Here is a 16,514-nt window from a genome sequence, read left to right as displayed (position 1 = left end):
TACTGTATCTGAGAGCAGCGCTGGGGGGTTTACAGGAAGTTGCACGCTGGTCAGATCTCTATAGTGACCAGCGAGGTCCTCTGAGGGGCAGGTATGTGAGGAATGCTGAGGGCATTTGAGCAGAAGAGTTCAGAGATACACATGCTGCGCTTTAAATCACCATTGTTAATGCGCTGATCAGAGATTCTGCATCAACTCCAGCAAACGTCTGTTCATTCCAGTGATTAATAGAGATATTATTAGCTGTGAAACACTCGGCAGTCAGCTGATCACACCCTTCTGAAGACAGAGCGATAAATCAGGCTTTAAAAGAGAAAGAATGTTTTAAAGAGAGGTATGAGACATGCTGTTCACTTTTAAAGAGGTAGTCAAGAAATGAAAACTTTCTCACGCTTAAATATCTAAACTAGGGCTGCACGATATTGGACAAAAATTGACATTGCGATATTATCTTTCAGCGCAATCAGTATAAATTCACCAAAGGAAATTAAAAGCTCTATTTGGAAAGAATTCATCATTTTAGATTGATTGGGCTGGTTTTGTTGAGCATATCTGCATGAAATTTATATTTGAAATGTTAAGATGCAAAAGCCGCTAAACGCCACTTCCACCAAAAATGACAACCCAGGCTTATTCTGAGAACGTAGTCCCGGGGACGTTTCTGGAGACCGCGAGGTACGTATTTTTGCAGTTTTTGTTTTCGCGAATCCGCGAGAGGCCGCTGTGCGCGCTTTTTCCCGCACCGTTCTCGTATAAACCCGCTAGAGGCCGCTGTCGAACGACCTTCCGCCTGTCTGCCTGGATGACAGAATGATTGACCGTGCGACCGGCCAATCGGCTGACCCACCCTCCTCCGTCCCTAAACCCAACCAACGACGATTCACAAAAGCCGTCCAGAAAAAGAAAAGCCCTCGTCTGATTTTTACCACGATTTCGGATTTTGACCACATTCTCACCCTGTGATGAACTTGTTCGCTTAATTTTTTGGATTTTGTTTTTGTTTTCTTACCTGATTTCTGGAACCGCTCTTCCCCGGACTCGAACCCGGTCGTCGTCGTCGTGGGCAGCCCCTCTCTGCGCCTCGAGTCCGCCAGAGTACACGAAGAGCTAACCGGACAAACTGGTTGCAGCGGGAAAGCCCTCCACACGGAGGCAAGCGGCCGGCTGGCCGGCCAGCAAGCGCCGAAAGGAACGGCGTCACACCGCCCCGCAGCGTTCGCTTAAAAAAATGAAATGCAGCCGTACGTACCCCCGGCTACGTATTTCGCGGTCTCCAGAAACGTCCACGGGACTACGTTCTCAGAATGAGATGCTTTAGGCACGTAGTACACCATCAACAAATGGATTCTAATCATGTCAATTCCAACGTCAGCTCATTCTGAAATGACAGTTTGTTGGCAAAAGCGGCTAAAGGCCAATTGCCTTTGACAGCAAAAGCCGTTACATCCCGAGAACCAATCAGAAGGCGCGAATCGAATCATACGTTTTCAATGTAGCAGCGCTTTTATGAGGACAGCGTTTTATTCCACTTTCGATTTCGATTTTCCACCGCAGTTCTGCACAAGACGTTTGGCCAGCGGAGAAATTAAAATGGTCGTGCCCAACTAAGTCTGGTTTCTCTCAAGGTTTTTTTTTTCTTCACTTTCGCCAATTAGTGAAGTTTTTTTCCCTCTCCGCTGTCGCCACTGGCTTGCATGGTTCGGGATCTATAGAGCTGCGCATTGCTGGTTTTGCTCTTCAGTGTTTGGACTCTCAGTAGTGATTATTAAACCACACTGAACTGAGCTAAACTGAACTGAACTTAAACACTACAAACTGAACTACACTGTTCCTATTTACTATCACCTTTTATGTGAAGCTGCTTTGACACAATCTACATTGTATAAGCGCTGTACAAATAAAGGTGAATTGAATTGAATTGATTTTAAAAGACTGAGTTTGATGAACCGCATGAGCCTGTCAGTGAATGGCAAATGAAAACGTCCCCTACCTCAAAACTCTATGCATGGTTCTGCCCAAATATATATAAATATTGGAAGGAGGTGTTCTCTTTTCACTCTGAAGTACTAAGGATTGATTTTCCTCCTGACCCTCTTATTACAATATTAGGCTGGGCACCGTCCTTTGAAAACTGTAGCTTGGATCAAATCCAGACAGTTCAATATGGAATGACTATGGCAAAAAAGGTAATATTATTGATGCGGAACAAAGAGTTTACACTTAAATTTGAGACATGGCTCACAGAGTTTTGTAATGTACTACACATGGAAAAGATTAGATATGAGATTGCAGGTAAAGCAAAGAAATTTTAAAAAATTTGGAAGCTCTTTTTTTGAATGTCTACAGACTGACCAATGAAAACTGAGTGGTGTGAAAAATAGCAATGTGTACAAAATACAAATTTTCAATAATCAGGTATGTATAGGTGTTCATATATCTGAAAACCTTTTTATTAGCATTATTTTTTATTATTATTTTATCCCTTTTTCATTTTTTCTCCTCTTCTCGTTATCTATTGATTTGTACTCTCATATGTGTATATGCTCTATATGTAATGTACATATGCAGATATTTGACTGGACTTGTGGATATGTGCAGGTATAGACTTCTCATGGAGGAATATGATTAAGTATCTATACAGTTGTGGACATGCATGTACACATGTACTCACATTTCAAATATGTTTACTTATTATTATTTGCTGGCATGGGAGGGATTTGGGGTTTGTTCTTTAAAATGTGAAAAACTTTAAATAAAATATAAAAATAAATAAATAAATAAAATAAAAACTCTCTGCATCATAAAAAAAAAACCACACTGTACAGTCGGAAGTGTAACGTGCATTCATAGCGTTTTTTGCGCAGCGACGCTACTTCGAATAAGTCCGATTTACTATACATTAAACTTCAACTACGTTTCACGAAAGAGGAAGTTAAGAAGCTGTTCTTTTATACTGCATGGATGCTATGAGGATAAACAAGAGGCCAAGACCTTAAGTATGGTGAGAATGAATGAATGACAGCTTCTAAAATTGTCTGAGAGGCATCCCCTTTTCGCCCAGTAGGCCTACCTTGTGATTTATCTGCTAATTTAAGCTATTTTTAAAAGATAAATATAAATGTATTAAAACTATTACGATTCTTCTCGGAGGTCCAGCTTCCAGCACCTAGACTGTAGCTCTGCACAAGACGTTTGGCCATACCAATACAGTTTGTAATGCTTCTAAACGAGTACTCCAATCACTATCAGTGTAAGAACACCAAGTCTGATTCCCATTTTTGCTTTAATAAGAATATTTGGTAAGCAGGGAGATTGTTATCTAGAATATTGTATATATAGTAAGTTAAACCCTTTGTAGATACATATCTGGCTTTGTGCAACCTGTCTTTCAATAGAGATTTGTCAGGTATGTTAGGGAATGACTCCACTGTTTGACTTCTAATCCAATCTCTTATTTGCAAGTATTTAAAAAAAAATAGTGCTTAGGTAAATCAAACAATTCACATAACTGAAGATAGCAAATGTGCCATTTACATAAAGATCGCCAATTGTTTTAATTCCTTTCTTAATCCAGTTTTGCAAATATGCGTCTGCGACTATTGCAATTTCAACGCTGAAACAACATATTGTGCATCAATAGCCCAAACTGTTTATTTTTCACTATGACTGGCTCATGCCACAGAATGAAAGTCCTACTGGTTTGGAACGGCACCTATTTTTAGCTGAACTGTCCCTTTAAGTAAACATTGGTGTTGGGTTTGTTTGGAACGTCTTTTATGTGTGTTGTCTTTTATTTTCTGTGTGTTAAGCCTTTAAAAGGAGAGTGATGACACGTTGCCTAACTATAGGAATGCTGTGTCAACATTACTTGGGTTTCTCTGCGAGATGAGAGAGCCCGCTGGCTGCTGTTTTGCTGTCTAAGCTCTTGTCGCTGCAGATTGGGTGGAAGATACTGTACACAGGCAAACACACACTAATACACACTCAAAGCATTTCTTGTTGTAATATTTTCTTTCCTTCTATAACAAACAAACATTCAGTGTTTGGATATAAGGAGTAAGAGTTTGTTTGTCTGTGTAATACTTTTATTCAGCAAATATTCACTAAATTAATCAAAAAATGACAGTAAAGACATTTATAATGTTACAAAGATTGCGGTTTTAAATAGATAATGTTGTTTCAAATTATTTATTGACAACTAATCCTGAATAAAATCATGTACTGGTTTTATTTATTAGAATATATTAGAGCTTTCTTTAAATATATATGAATTATTATTATTATTATTATTATTATTATTATTATTATTATTATTAATATATTATTATGAATGCATTCAGTAAAATTCATAAATTGACTACTCAACATTTTTCTGAAGTCCAGTTACTTGCAACTTGCATTAAAATATGTAACAAGAAATAGGTTGACACTGAATCTACAAATAAACTTAACAAAAATATGGTATAGTTCACGTCTGTTAGTATTCTTTTACTTAGTACTATGACTGAAGACCAGGATTACTTATACCAATGAACATAACCATACTAATGCCTCCGTTAAATAGATTATTAATACATTTCCTAGGATTATGACATCATTTTTAAAATTTGAAAGTTGACGCCCAGCTCATTTGCATTTAAAGAGACACAGACAACAACAGTATCTTTTTGTTTCTGTCAAAAACTAGCATTTAGTATAAAATCATCTGTCAGGCATTTTTAGCTGAAACTTAGCTGAAACGAACAAATTCTGGTGATTACAAAAAAGTTGTATTACATCTGGTTAAAGGGGTACAAAAGCAAATATAAAAACACCCCCTGCCAAAAGTCTTGTCGTTGATCCCAGTTGAAAGAGCAACAAAAAATAACTTGACTTCTAGTTGATCATTTGGTAAAGTTGGCAGAAGGTAGATTTTTGCGATGAATCATCTGTTGAACTGCATCCCAATCATCACAAATACTGTGACCTGTTGGAACCCACATGAACACAAGATTCTCACAGAAATCAGTCAAGTTTAGTAAAGGAAAAATCATGGTTTGGGGTTACATTCAGTATGGGGGCGTGCAAGAAGCAAGAGATCTGCATCAACAGCCTGAGATATCAAGACATTTGTGCTCCCCGTTACATTACAAACCACAGGAGAGGGAACATTCTTCAGCAGGATAGCGCTCCTCATACTTCAACCTCCACATTAAAATTCCTGAAAGCAAGGAAGGTTAAGGTGGTCCAGGATTGGCCAGCCCAGTCACCAAACATGAACATTATTGAGCATGTCTGAGGTAAGATAGAGGAGGAGTCATTGAAGATGAATCCAAAGAATCTTGATGAACTCTGGGAGTCCTGCAATAAGGCTTTCTTTGTCATTCCAGATGACTTTATTAATAAGTGATTTGAGTCACTGCAGAGATGTGTGGATGCGGTCCTCCAAGCTCATGGGAGTCATACACAATATTCATCCTTTTTCTTCGGCTCCATGACTTTATATTCTGTACTTGACATTATTTCTGTTAAGTGACAAAACTTGTCTAAGCAAAGTCAGACCTTACTGCCCTAATTAAAGAATTAAAAATCAAGACATGATCATATTTTATTTGGGTCAAATAAGCGTAATCTAGAGGCTTTTGCCTTTCATAAAAGCCACTTCTGATACCAAATGACCAACTAGAAGTTATTATTTGTTGTAGAGGATAGGAGACGAGACTTTTGTCAGGTAGTGTATTATTCACACTTTATTGTATACTGTTCCTTAGATTACAAAACTATTTGACAGATTGCAATGTTAAAATTACTACATGTAAAACAACATTTTTCTTTACAAAAAGTACATTTAGGTGCTGTTCTTGGCGGAAATAGTAGCAAATATTTGTACCTCGGTATTAAGGGTACATAAAAAAAAGTTTGCTGTGTATGTCGGAGCTTGTTTCTGCCAGCTAAACTGGCTGAATGAATGATTTTCTCTATGTAAAGTGCCTGAGAAGTGGAGGGTTGTTAGCTGGTGATTGTCGGCATATGCAGTGTGAATTGGGCTTTCAGTGTAAATAAAAACCTCTGCCAGCATGGCAAGTGTAAACAGATGGTGTGTAATAGAAACTCACTGCAGGACATCGATGCGAGCATGTGGTGAATGAACTGGCCCGAGCCTCCTTTGTCAAATACATCTACAACAGCTCAGCATATGAACATTAGAATCAGTCCCACACAGACACACAACACGTGAAGGAGAGAAACACTGCATTCATCAGTGACAAACGCTGACAACATGGATTCTGCGATGATGTAAACGCTACAAAAAAAATCAGGCAAGAATAAAAAAAATGTATATACCTGTCATGTATTTTGAAATTATGTACTAAAATACAGGGATGGGGAGTATTTATGACATGTGATATTTGCAATGGAGAATCCCTGAGTACTTTTTAAATAATCTCTTAAAACTTAATTTTTTAGGGTAGCTTTTATTTGATTTTTAGATCTATTACTAATATTATTATTTTATGTGTTTTTAATTCTTATTATTATTGCATTTTTTTTTTTGGAGTTCATCCTTGTATCTTTTACTGCTGCACATTTTATATGTCTGTAAAGTGCCTAGAGATGCCACTTGTAAAGGCGCTACATAAAAAAGTATTATTTTATTATAATAAATAGTTTTATTCGTTTATTAAAGTTTATTATTATTATTATTATTATTATTATTATTATTATTATGTCAAATATGTATTTCAAGTACAAAATAGTATTTTGTAATGTGTATTTAATAGGGTTGATAAAAATGCCTTAATATTTTATATCAAAATACATTAGTGTCTTGTATTTTTGTATTGTTAAAATACTGTAACATAGAATTCTACATGATGACAACATAAAAATGCACCCTCTGATTGGTACTTTAGACATTATTGACTCCATTTAAAGAAGAACTGAAAACAATCTGTGAAGAACGAGTATACTGTAGAAATTATAGCAGTTTTGGATGGACTGCTGATGCCAAATGTTTGTCATTAAAACAAACAGCATAAAAAATAAGTAGGAGTAGAGGTAAACGCGGTGATATAAAAGCTATCAAACAGTGACTACGTTTACATGGACATCAGTAATCGAATTATTTGTCTTAATCTGAATAAGACGATAATATGGTTGCGGTGTTTACATGAGTTGCTTTTTGAATGTTCTTTTTATGATCCCGCATTTAGAATTAGACATAAAATAACTGCAGTGAAAATACAAATAAGCACTGAAAATGTAAAATGAACAATAAATGAAAGAAATCAAAATAGTTTCATTGCCAATAGACAGCTCGCTAAAATAACTACCACAGGGTCTGACCAAAGAAATTGACATTTTAATCCACTGGAAAGATTTATCAACCAGCAAAGCACAAACAAAATATATTCTTTCTGTGTACTGAGTGCTCGAATTTTCATTTAGTCCTTCAACTGCACTATACTAGTGTAGGGAATAGTGAATGAGGGTATAGACCAGAGGTAGGGAACTTATGGCTCGGGAGACACATGTGGCTCTTTGACCAAAAATATGTGATTCTCCAGCTCTCTCTCTCTCTCTCTCTTCAATAATAAAGTTTAAAAAACTATAACTGTCACTAGAAATCAGTTTCCTATTGAAAATACAATTATAATTCCCCTTTTATTGTATTTTCTACAGCAAAATGAATAAGAACTCCGTTTACAGTGCAATGACTTTTTAACCAATGTGCTTATGTGATGCTGTTGTTTAACTTAACAACATTGACAACATTAACTTAACAACAACGTGACACCAATAAAGGGCAAGCAACTTACATTTCTATGGAAACCTCGCAAACGTAAATTCAAACAACATTCATTAGTGGTGATGGCAAAAAGAAAAAAATCTATAAATTCCCTTTATTTATACATAGTGATGCGTTATATTTGTTTATTTTTGAGTTATGCATGAATATAAATAAAGGTTTTGTTTATTAATAAATAGAGGTTTTGTTATATACGCACCCCCAATGGCTCTTTAAAAAAATACATTTGATAAAAAAAATCTGAAATGGCTCTTTGCTGAAAAAAAGGGTTCCAGTCCCCTGGTATAGACGGTGATTAAGGACATAGCACTAGCACTAGTTATACGCCATTTTTGAACGAGATGCTAATGGTCTAATCCAGGGGTCACCAAACTTGTTCCTGGAGGGCCGGTGTCCTGCAGATTTTAGCTCCAACCCTAATCAAACACAGCACAAGGCTGGGCTATAATGCTTAAGTATTTTTGCAAGAATAAACCTCAACCACTGACTATTCACAGTTTCATCTTTGGGTAGAGAAAATAACACTAACTTTCCCCTCACACTTCCAATATTATCCAGCTGAGCACAGCCTCTTCATGACTTGATTCAAGGGGCCGCAGGTTTCAACTTTCCCAGGTTTGTGCGGGCAACAACTGGGCGGGGCTTAAGTTTCGTATCGACGTCACGCCGAAACGGCTAAAGACTTATCAAGACGATTCATTTGAAGCACTACAAGTCGACTCATTTATAAATTAACTTACAGATTTGAGCCTCAGCTGGATATTTCACTTCACTTAGAGCTGTGTTACACACACACTACATGGAAGATCATTCTCAAAAACCCATAATAGGGGCTCTTTAATTAGATTTTTCTTTAGTTCGATTATGACCTAAATCGGATTAAATGAATCAAAAAATGCTGTTTACATGGTAGACTCTTAATCAGAGTATTGTCTAAATCGTATTAAAATTGGATTATTGGTGTCTATGTAAACGTATACTCAAAGTTTACTTCGCAGAGTCAGTTTAATAGTAAAAGTATTAATCCAATAGAACTACTGAAAAAAATTGTCATTTTCCTTTGTAAAAGTATTTTGTTGTATTTTTAAAATACAAAACAAGCTAATCAAATTTTTACTAGGTATACTTGAAACACCCAAGCAGGTGTGTTGAGGCAAGTTGGAGCTAAACCCTGGAGGGACACTGGCCCTCCAGGACCGAGATTGGTGACCCCTGGTCTAATCCAATAAAATAACTGATGCTAAGCTAAGCTAAAAGTGCTCCTGGTTGATCCAGAGAATGGTATGAATTCATACGATCTGATGGATGAATATAGTCTGGATACCCAGTCATTTTCTTATGGTGGTCACTTCTGGTCCGGAACACCACAAGTGTAACAAGGTGGATTAAAACACGCTAAATTTAATGAAAGAGGTGATAATCACTCTTAAAAGTTCAAGTACATAGTGTGGAGGATATCATATGGCCTTGAGGCAATCAGATGTAAAACACAATATTTATGAGTATTTTAAGTTGTAAATCGGTCAGATTTGACCCGAACACGACAGGAAGATTAAAGTATCAACATGATAAATTTAACTTTTAGCTTGTTTTGTTTTTTTTCAATGAACATTGATTCCTCAAAAAGCAAACAGATACTCCTCATACACAAACCGATGAACTCATGCTGTCTAGACTGTGGATGTGCACGCTTTCACAATGGTCTCGTCAACTCCTGTTTAATCAGTCTGGTTTAGTCTTGTCCATCATATACTTTTCACACACGATGCAGACGTCTCCACACACACTAGCTGCTGACCTGTTTTTTCTGAATGAGCTCATGGTTGTGATGTCATCATAATCTAATCACAGTCATCTCTGAACTGGTTCTTACAGTTTTAATGAACTGATCTGACTGAACTGTGCTGGAAGGTTCGTTTCGCTCTGGACATCTGATCGTACATGTATAGAGTGAGTTTGTGACCTGAAGCTGTGTGTGTGTGTTTGTAGAGAGTGTTGTCCAGGACCTTGCTGTTCTGACCTGCGTCCTCTCAGTCCGTCCAGAGACAACAAATGCAGCGGAGGAGTCAAACTACGCATTAAAAACAGGTATGGCATTCTCTGTTTGGACATGACTACACATACATACTGTATATAAACACATACATACAGTACATACACACACACACACACACACACACACACACACACACACACACAGACGTGTTGTAAAGGTATGAGAATTTTATGGTATGAAAACGGCATTAGTATTGAAAACGGTCACAGTATTTGATAATACACAGTAATTTGTCATTTCTATTATAATTATCAGCTACGATGACACACACACACACACACGCGCACACACACACACACACACACACACACACACACACACACACACACATAATAAAACAATATATAATTTTAAATAAACATTTTAAATATGACTTTTTACTATTATTTGTTGCTTAAATCTGCTTAAAAATAAATCATAAATTTAAATGTTTATATATCATAAAAAATAAGTGTGTATTAACAAACACAACATTATATTTTTTATTATACAATTCTAGATGAGTTATATGAAATGAAAGGAGAATTATAATTTTACACATACCATTTTTATAATGCAATAATTTATATTTATAATAGTTTATTTTTAACAAAAATGTTTTCATGGATTTAGTTTTAGATTATTCTAATAACCCTGATCTGCACGTGTTTTTTTTTATATTGAGATACAAGTTAAATACTAGAAATCACCATGTTGCTTTTATTAAGTTTAATTTCAATTTATAACTTTCATTTTTTTTGTGCTTTTGGTTAATTATATTATTTTAAAGCATTATTTGAACTGTAGTAACTTGCTGAAATAAAACATTTATATTAATATATAAATATAATATTATGTAATTTAAATAACTATTTAAAATAAAATAGTTTCGATTTAAATTAAAATTTTAAACTTATTAATTTGTGCTTTTGGCTATTTTAGTTTTTTTATAACATTAGTCTGAAGTAGTACTTGCTGAAATATAATATAATAAATATTATATTATATTATATTATATTATATTATATTATATTATATTATATTATATTATATTATATTATATTATATAAAATAATACAATATAATATAATATAGAAATATTAGTTAAAAGTTTTGACTTCAATTTAAGTTTTAAACTTTATTTATTTGTGCTTTTCATTAATTAATTCATTTTCTTTTCGGATTAGTCCCTTTATTAATCAGGGATTGCCACAGCAGAATGAACCGCCAACTTATACAGCATATGTTTTATGCAGCAGATGCCCTTCAACCCATCACTGGGAAATTTTTGTGCTTTTAGTTACTTTATTTTATTTCCGTACATTATTTGAACTGTAGTAACTTGCTGAAATAATATAATATAATAAACAATAATACAATATAATATAATAAACAATAATATAATATAATAAACAATAATATAATATAATATAATAAACAATAATATAATATAATATAATATAATAGACAATAATATAATAGACAATAATATAATATAATATAATATAATAGACAATAATAGACAATAATATAATATAATATAATATAATATAATAGACAATAATAGACAATAATATAATATAATATAATATAATATAATATAATATAATATAATATAATATAATATAATATAATATAATATAATAGACAATAATATAATATAATATAATATAATATAATATAATATAATATAATATAATATAATATAATATAATATAATATAATATAATAGACAATAATAGACAATAATATAATATAATATAATATAATATAATATAATATAATATAATATAATATAATAGACAATAATAGACAATAATATAATATAATATAATATAATATAATATAATATAATATAATAGACAATAATATAATAGACAATAATATAATATAATATAATATAATATAATATAATATAATATAATATAATATAATATAATAGACAATAATAGACAATAATATAATATAATATAATATAATATAATATAATATAATATAATATAATATAATATAATATAATAGACAATAATAGACAATAATATAATATAATATAATATAATATAATATAATATAATATAATATAATATAATATAATATAATATAATATAATAGACAATAATAGACAATAATATAATATAATATAATATAATATAATATAATATAATATAATATAATATAATATAATATAATATAATATAATATAATATAATAGACAATAATAGACAATAATATAATATAATATAATATAATATAATATAATATAATATAATATAATATAATATAATATAATATAATATAATAGACAATAATAGACAATAATATAATATAATATAATATAATATAATATAATATAATATAATATAATATAATATAATAGACAATAATATAATATAATATAATATAATATAATATAATATAATATAATATAATATAATATAATAGACAATAATATAACATAATATAATATAATATAATAGACAATAATATAATATAATATAACATAATATAATAGACAATAATATAATATAATATAACATAACATAATATAATAAAATATAACATAACATAATATAATATACATAAATTCACATAAATTGTTTTGAGGTTTGTTTTTTGTTTTTATTTTACTATAATAACTCTTATCATTCGTCAAAGGTGATTCATAGGAAACGACTTTTATTTTTCATCTTGAGTGGGAAACAGGAAATGAATGTGCCTGTAACAGGAAGAGGAAGTGCTGAAGTAGATTTGGCTTTATTGGTCATGTTAGGGGTGACTCTCAGTGCATCCCGTCTCCGTTTACACTAAATCCACTATTACTGACTTGTTTACAGGCCGTTTAAGGGGATTTTCGGAGAAAGGCAAGATTATGCTGTTGTCTCGCATGCCAAAATGAACTTTATCCTTTTTTTCCCTGGATTCTCTTTTTCTTTTCCTCTCTGTTTCTGTGTAAATAAAACTGGAGTGCTGTGTACAGACGCTGTAAATAGCAAGATGACCCCGTCTCAAATAGCACTTTCAGCCCAATAAGGCTGTGATGGAAAGGTCACAAGACGTCCAGGAGCTTGGTTTTGGATGTAAAATGTCAAATTTAAAAAAGGAACAAGGCATATCTTTTCTTTTCTTTTTTTTTTCATTGAGGTCTCAGTGACTTTCTTTAAATATGTGAAAAGAAATAAGAAAAATTGTATTAATTAAAGGTTACATTAATTTCTTTCGGCTTATGCCACACTTACACTATAGATTGAGCATGCGAAATTCTGTCGTATGGCGCAGTGAAAATGAGTGGGATTAAACAAGACGATTGGATATAAAAAAGCAAGCGATTAGCCCATATTTTAAATTCCTGTACAGAGAGGTCATGTTTGATCTTTGATTGGTCTCACGCAGTGACGTGATGCGATTTCGCTGGTCAGAGTTCACCAAGCTTGAACTTTACAACGCAACGAACTGCAAAACTTGACGCATGAGCTTGCGTTTCCAGTCTGCCACATTCACGTGCGTATGACTGGAAGTCTGTGGGGAGAACAATGCAGTGTGACCGCAGCTTTAGTCCATAATATATCAGGGGTCGCCACTGCAGAATGAACCGCCAACTATTCCAGCATATGTTTTATGCAGCGGATTAAAGTATTACAATTATTATTTATTAATTTATTTATTATTGTTTATGATGTTACGGACTATTTCAAATAATATTAGAGTGATTTGTGAAGGATCGTGTGTGAAACAGAAAACTATTGATAGAGTAATGCACCCTGATCTTACGAGGAAACGTAATTATTTTACGTTTTGTCAGTTTAGTGGCTAATTCAGTCATACTAAGGTCAGTCGTAGGAAAATGTACGAACTTTAAAAGGAGGTGTGCCACCCAACCCCGCCTCTAAACCCAACCATGAGCAAATCCTACTAAATGTTATGAATGAGATCGTGTATTCATACAAAATAGCCACTAAATCAAAGAGTTACAAATTGCTGTGTGATCATGAGTAATGATGCTGGAAATCCAGGCGTCATATAAAATCTAATTTTAAATATATTTAAATAAAAAACATTCATTCATTCATTAATTTTCAAATAAAAGCTAGTTTATATGTAAACATAGCATTATAGTGCACAAAAAGTAGGATTTATTTTGTATTTTTTTTTTTTTTATATTTATATAAAATTATATTACATTTTTGAATATACTACAATAGAGACCATTTAAATTGTAACACTATTTCACAATTTTACAAAATAACAATTAATGAAATAAATGAATTGTTGAGCATATAAGATCATTGAAATGTTGTATATGTAAAAATGTAATAATAATGTAATATTCTTAGCATTCAGTGGACTTCCGACAGATGGTGTGCTGATTACCTCGGAGACACACACACACACTGATATCCTGCACAATATTTCCCACCCTTCTCATATAAACACTAGTCTTAATGTGATTCCATGTTTTGTTGCCAAGTTCAAACCTCCAGACAAGCTTTATAAAATGACCCTAGACTGATTCAGATGTTCAACTTACCTTTGGTGTCTGAATATGTGGCTGCAGACATCGTAATGCAAGACCTGAAAGTACAAATATATACAGTTGAAGTCTGAATTATTGGCAGAATTATTATTATTATAAAAAATTTAAAATATACAGGGGGGGGGGGGGATTTTTTTCCCCAATTTCTGTTTAACAGAAAGAAGATTTTTTCCAACACGTTTCTGAACATGATAGTTTTAATAACTCATTTCTAATAACTGATTTCTTTTATCTTTGTCATGACAGTAAATAATACTGTACTAGATAGTTTTCAAGATACTAGTATTCAGCTTAGTGACATTTCAAGGCTTAACTAGGTTAATTAGGCAAGGTAAGTTAATTAGGCAAGTCATTGTATTACAGTGGTTTGTTTTGTAGACAATCGAAAATAATACTATTTAAGGGGGCTAATAATATTGACCTTAAAATGGTTTAAAAAAAAATAAAAAACTGCTTTTATTCTAGCTGAAATAAAACAAGAACGACTTTCTCCAGAAGAAAAAATATTATAGGAAATACTGTGAAAATGTCTGCTCTAGTAAACATCATTGGGGAAACAGTTGACTTGATCAATAGGAGTTTTACAGACAGTGATGTTTTTATAGCATTTAAGAATATGCATATGAATAAAACAAAGAAGAAACCAACACAAAGGCCCAGCAGTTAATATCAGATGTGTATGTGCTATCGTACAGTTATTTACAGTAGGTATTTATGGAATGATTACAGGAAATGAGTCTAAAATGTCTCAGGATTTCAGCTTTTTCTTTCTCGCTCTCAATTTCTTCGTAATGCTGAAATTGATTCTTCTTGTTGGATGTTAATAACACCTAGTTCACTGGCAGTTCATCTGTCTTGTGTGTTTTTCATCCATGTTCCTGAATTGTGAACATTCCGATGTTATTCGCACACTCAGAGGTAGGATTTCCCATAATCCCCCAGTGACACACATTAATAACATAAACCTGTCTCCTGGATAGCCTCAGTCTGATCTTGTTCACTCCAAGAGCTCTGATCTGCACTGGTGGGTTTTTATTAGTCAGATGTTGGATTGCTTTTTTTAAATTCAGTTTAAATTAAAAGTTTTTTTGTTGTTTTTATTATTTGTTTTTGCTCCAATTTAAGTTATTTATCTTTTTAAACAACTTTTTTTCTTTCCAAAAGCAGGAATTTGTACATATTTCTAGACCAATATTCACCATAAACATATTACAGCTAATACTTTGTACCAAATAACATGTGACAGAGACCTGTCATGCAAATCCAATATACAGTCCAAAAGTTTAGGGGTTTTTTTTCATATGAGACAAGGATTTGTTTCTCAATTTTTATTTATTTTTAATTTTTTCATTTTAACATACAGTGCTCAGCATAATTGAGTACACAAAATGAATATGTTTATCCATTTCTCAGTGAATATAGGCAATGTATTTTGGTGCATTTAAACAAAACAGATATACTTAATTTCAGAATTTCATATATTTAATATACAGAATTTCAAAGCGCAGCCTTGGGCTGGAGGGGGTCCGGTTAGGGGACCACAGGATTTCATCTCTGTTATTGGCAGACGATGTTGTTCTGTTGGCTTAATCGAACATGGACCTTCAGCATGCACTGGGGCGGTTTGCTGCCGAGTGCGACGCGGCTGGGATGAGAATCAGCACCTCCAAGTCCGAGGCCATGGTGCTCCACCGGAAAAAGGTGGTTTGCCATCTCCAGGTTCAAGTTATCAAGTATCAAGTATCTTGGGGTTTTGTTTACGAGTGAGGGAAGGATGGAACGTAAGATTGACAGGCGGATTGGTGCAGCGGCAGCAGTAATGTGGTCAATACCAGTCCGTTGTGGTAAAGAAAAACCTGAGCCGAAAGGCAAAGCTTTCGATTTACCGATCAATGTGAGCTTTGGGTCATGACTGAAAGGACAAGATCTCGGATACAAGCGGCCGAAATAAGTTACCTTCGAAGGGTGGCGGGTCGCACTCTTATGGATAAGGTGAGGAGCTCTGACACCCGGGAGGAGCTCGGAGTAGAGCCGCTGCTCCTCCACATAAAGAAATGTCATATGGATAATATACATACATCCATACATATATATGTATATACATATATACACACACACACACACACACACATATATTTGTATATACATATATACATATA

At 33.2% G+C, this 16,514-nt stretch overlaps 1 protein-coding gene and 1 long non-coding RNA gene across 3 annotated transcripts in view; one reads left to right on the top strand and one right to left on the bottom strand.

Moving 5' to 3' along the window:
- Nucleotides 1-16,514, top strand: part of shroom3 (shroom family member 3) — a 135,509-nt gene that overhangs the window by 79,923 nt on the left and 39,072 nt on the right. For both annotated transcript variants that reach the window (XM_056447195.1, XM_056447197.1), the window contains one exon: nucleotides 9,779-9,877. In XM_056447195.1, coding sequence (XP_056303170.1) covers nucleotides 9,779-9,877 — 99 coding nt within the window. The remainder of the gene's footprint in view (nucleotides 1-9,778; nucleotides 9,878-16,514) is intronic.
- The window catches only part of LOC130215275 (uncharacterized), a 46,618-nt gene that overhangs the window by 4,291 nt on the left and 25,813 nt on the right, over nucleotides 1-16,514 (bottom strand). Inside the window, exon 2 of the long non-coding RNA XR_008835683.1 lies at nucleotides 14,350-14,393. This is a non-coding gene — a long non-coding RNA (uncharacterized LOC130215275). The remainder of the gene's footprint in view (nucleotides 1-14,349; nucleotides 14,394-16,514) is intronic.

This window comes from Danio aesculapii, chromosome 21 (genome assembly GCF_903798145.1).
Source record: "Danio aesculapii chromosome 21, fDanAes4.1, whole genome shotgun sequence".
NCBI classification, from domain to species: Eukaryota; Metazoa; Chordata; class Actinopteri; order Cypriniformes; family Danionidae; genus Danio; species Danio aesculapii.
The sequence above is the reverse complement of the archived record's forward strand: the minus strand, read 5'-3'. Positions and strand labels throughout refer to the sequence as shown.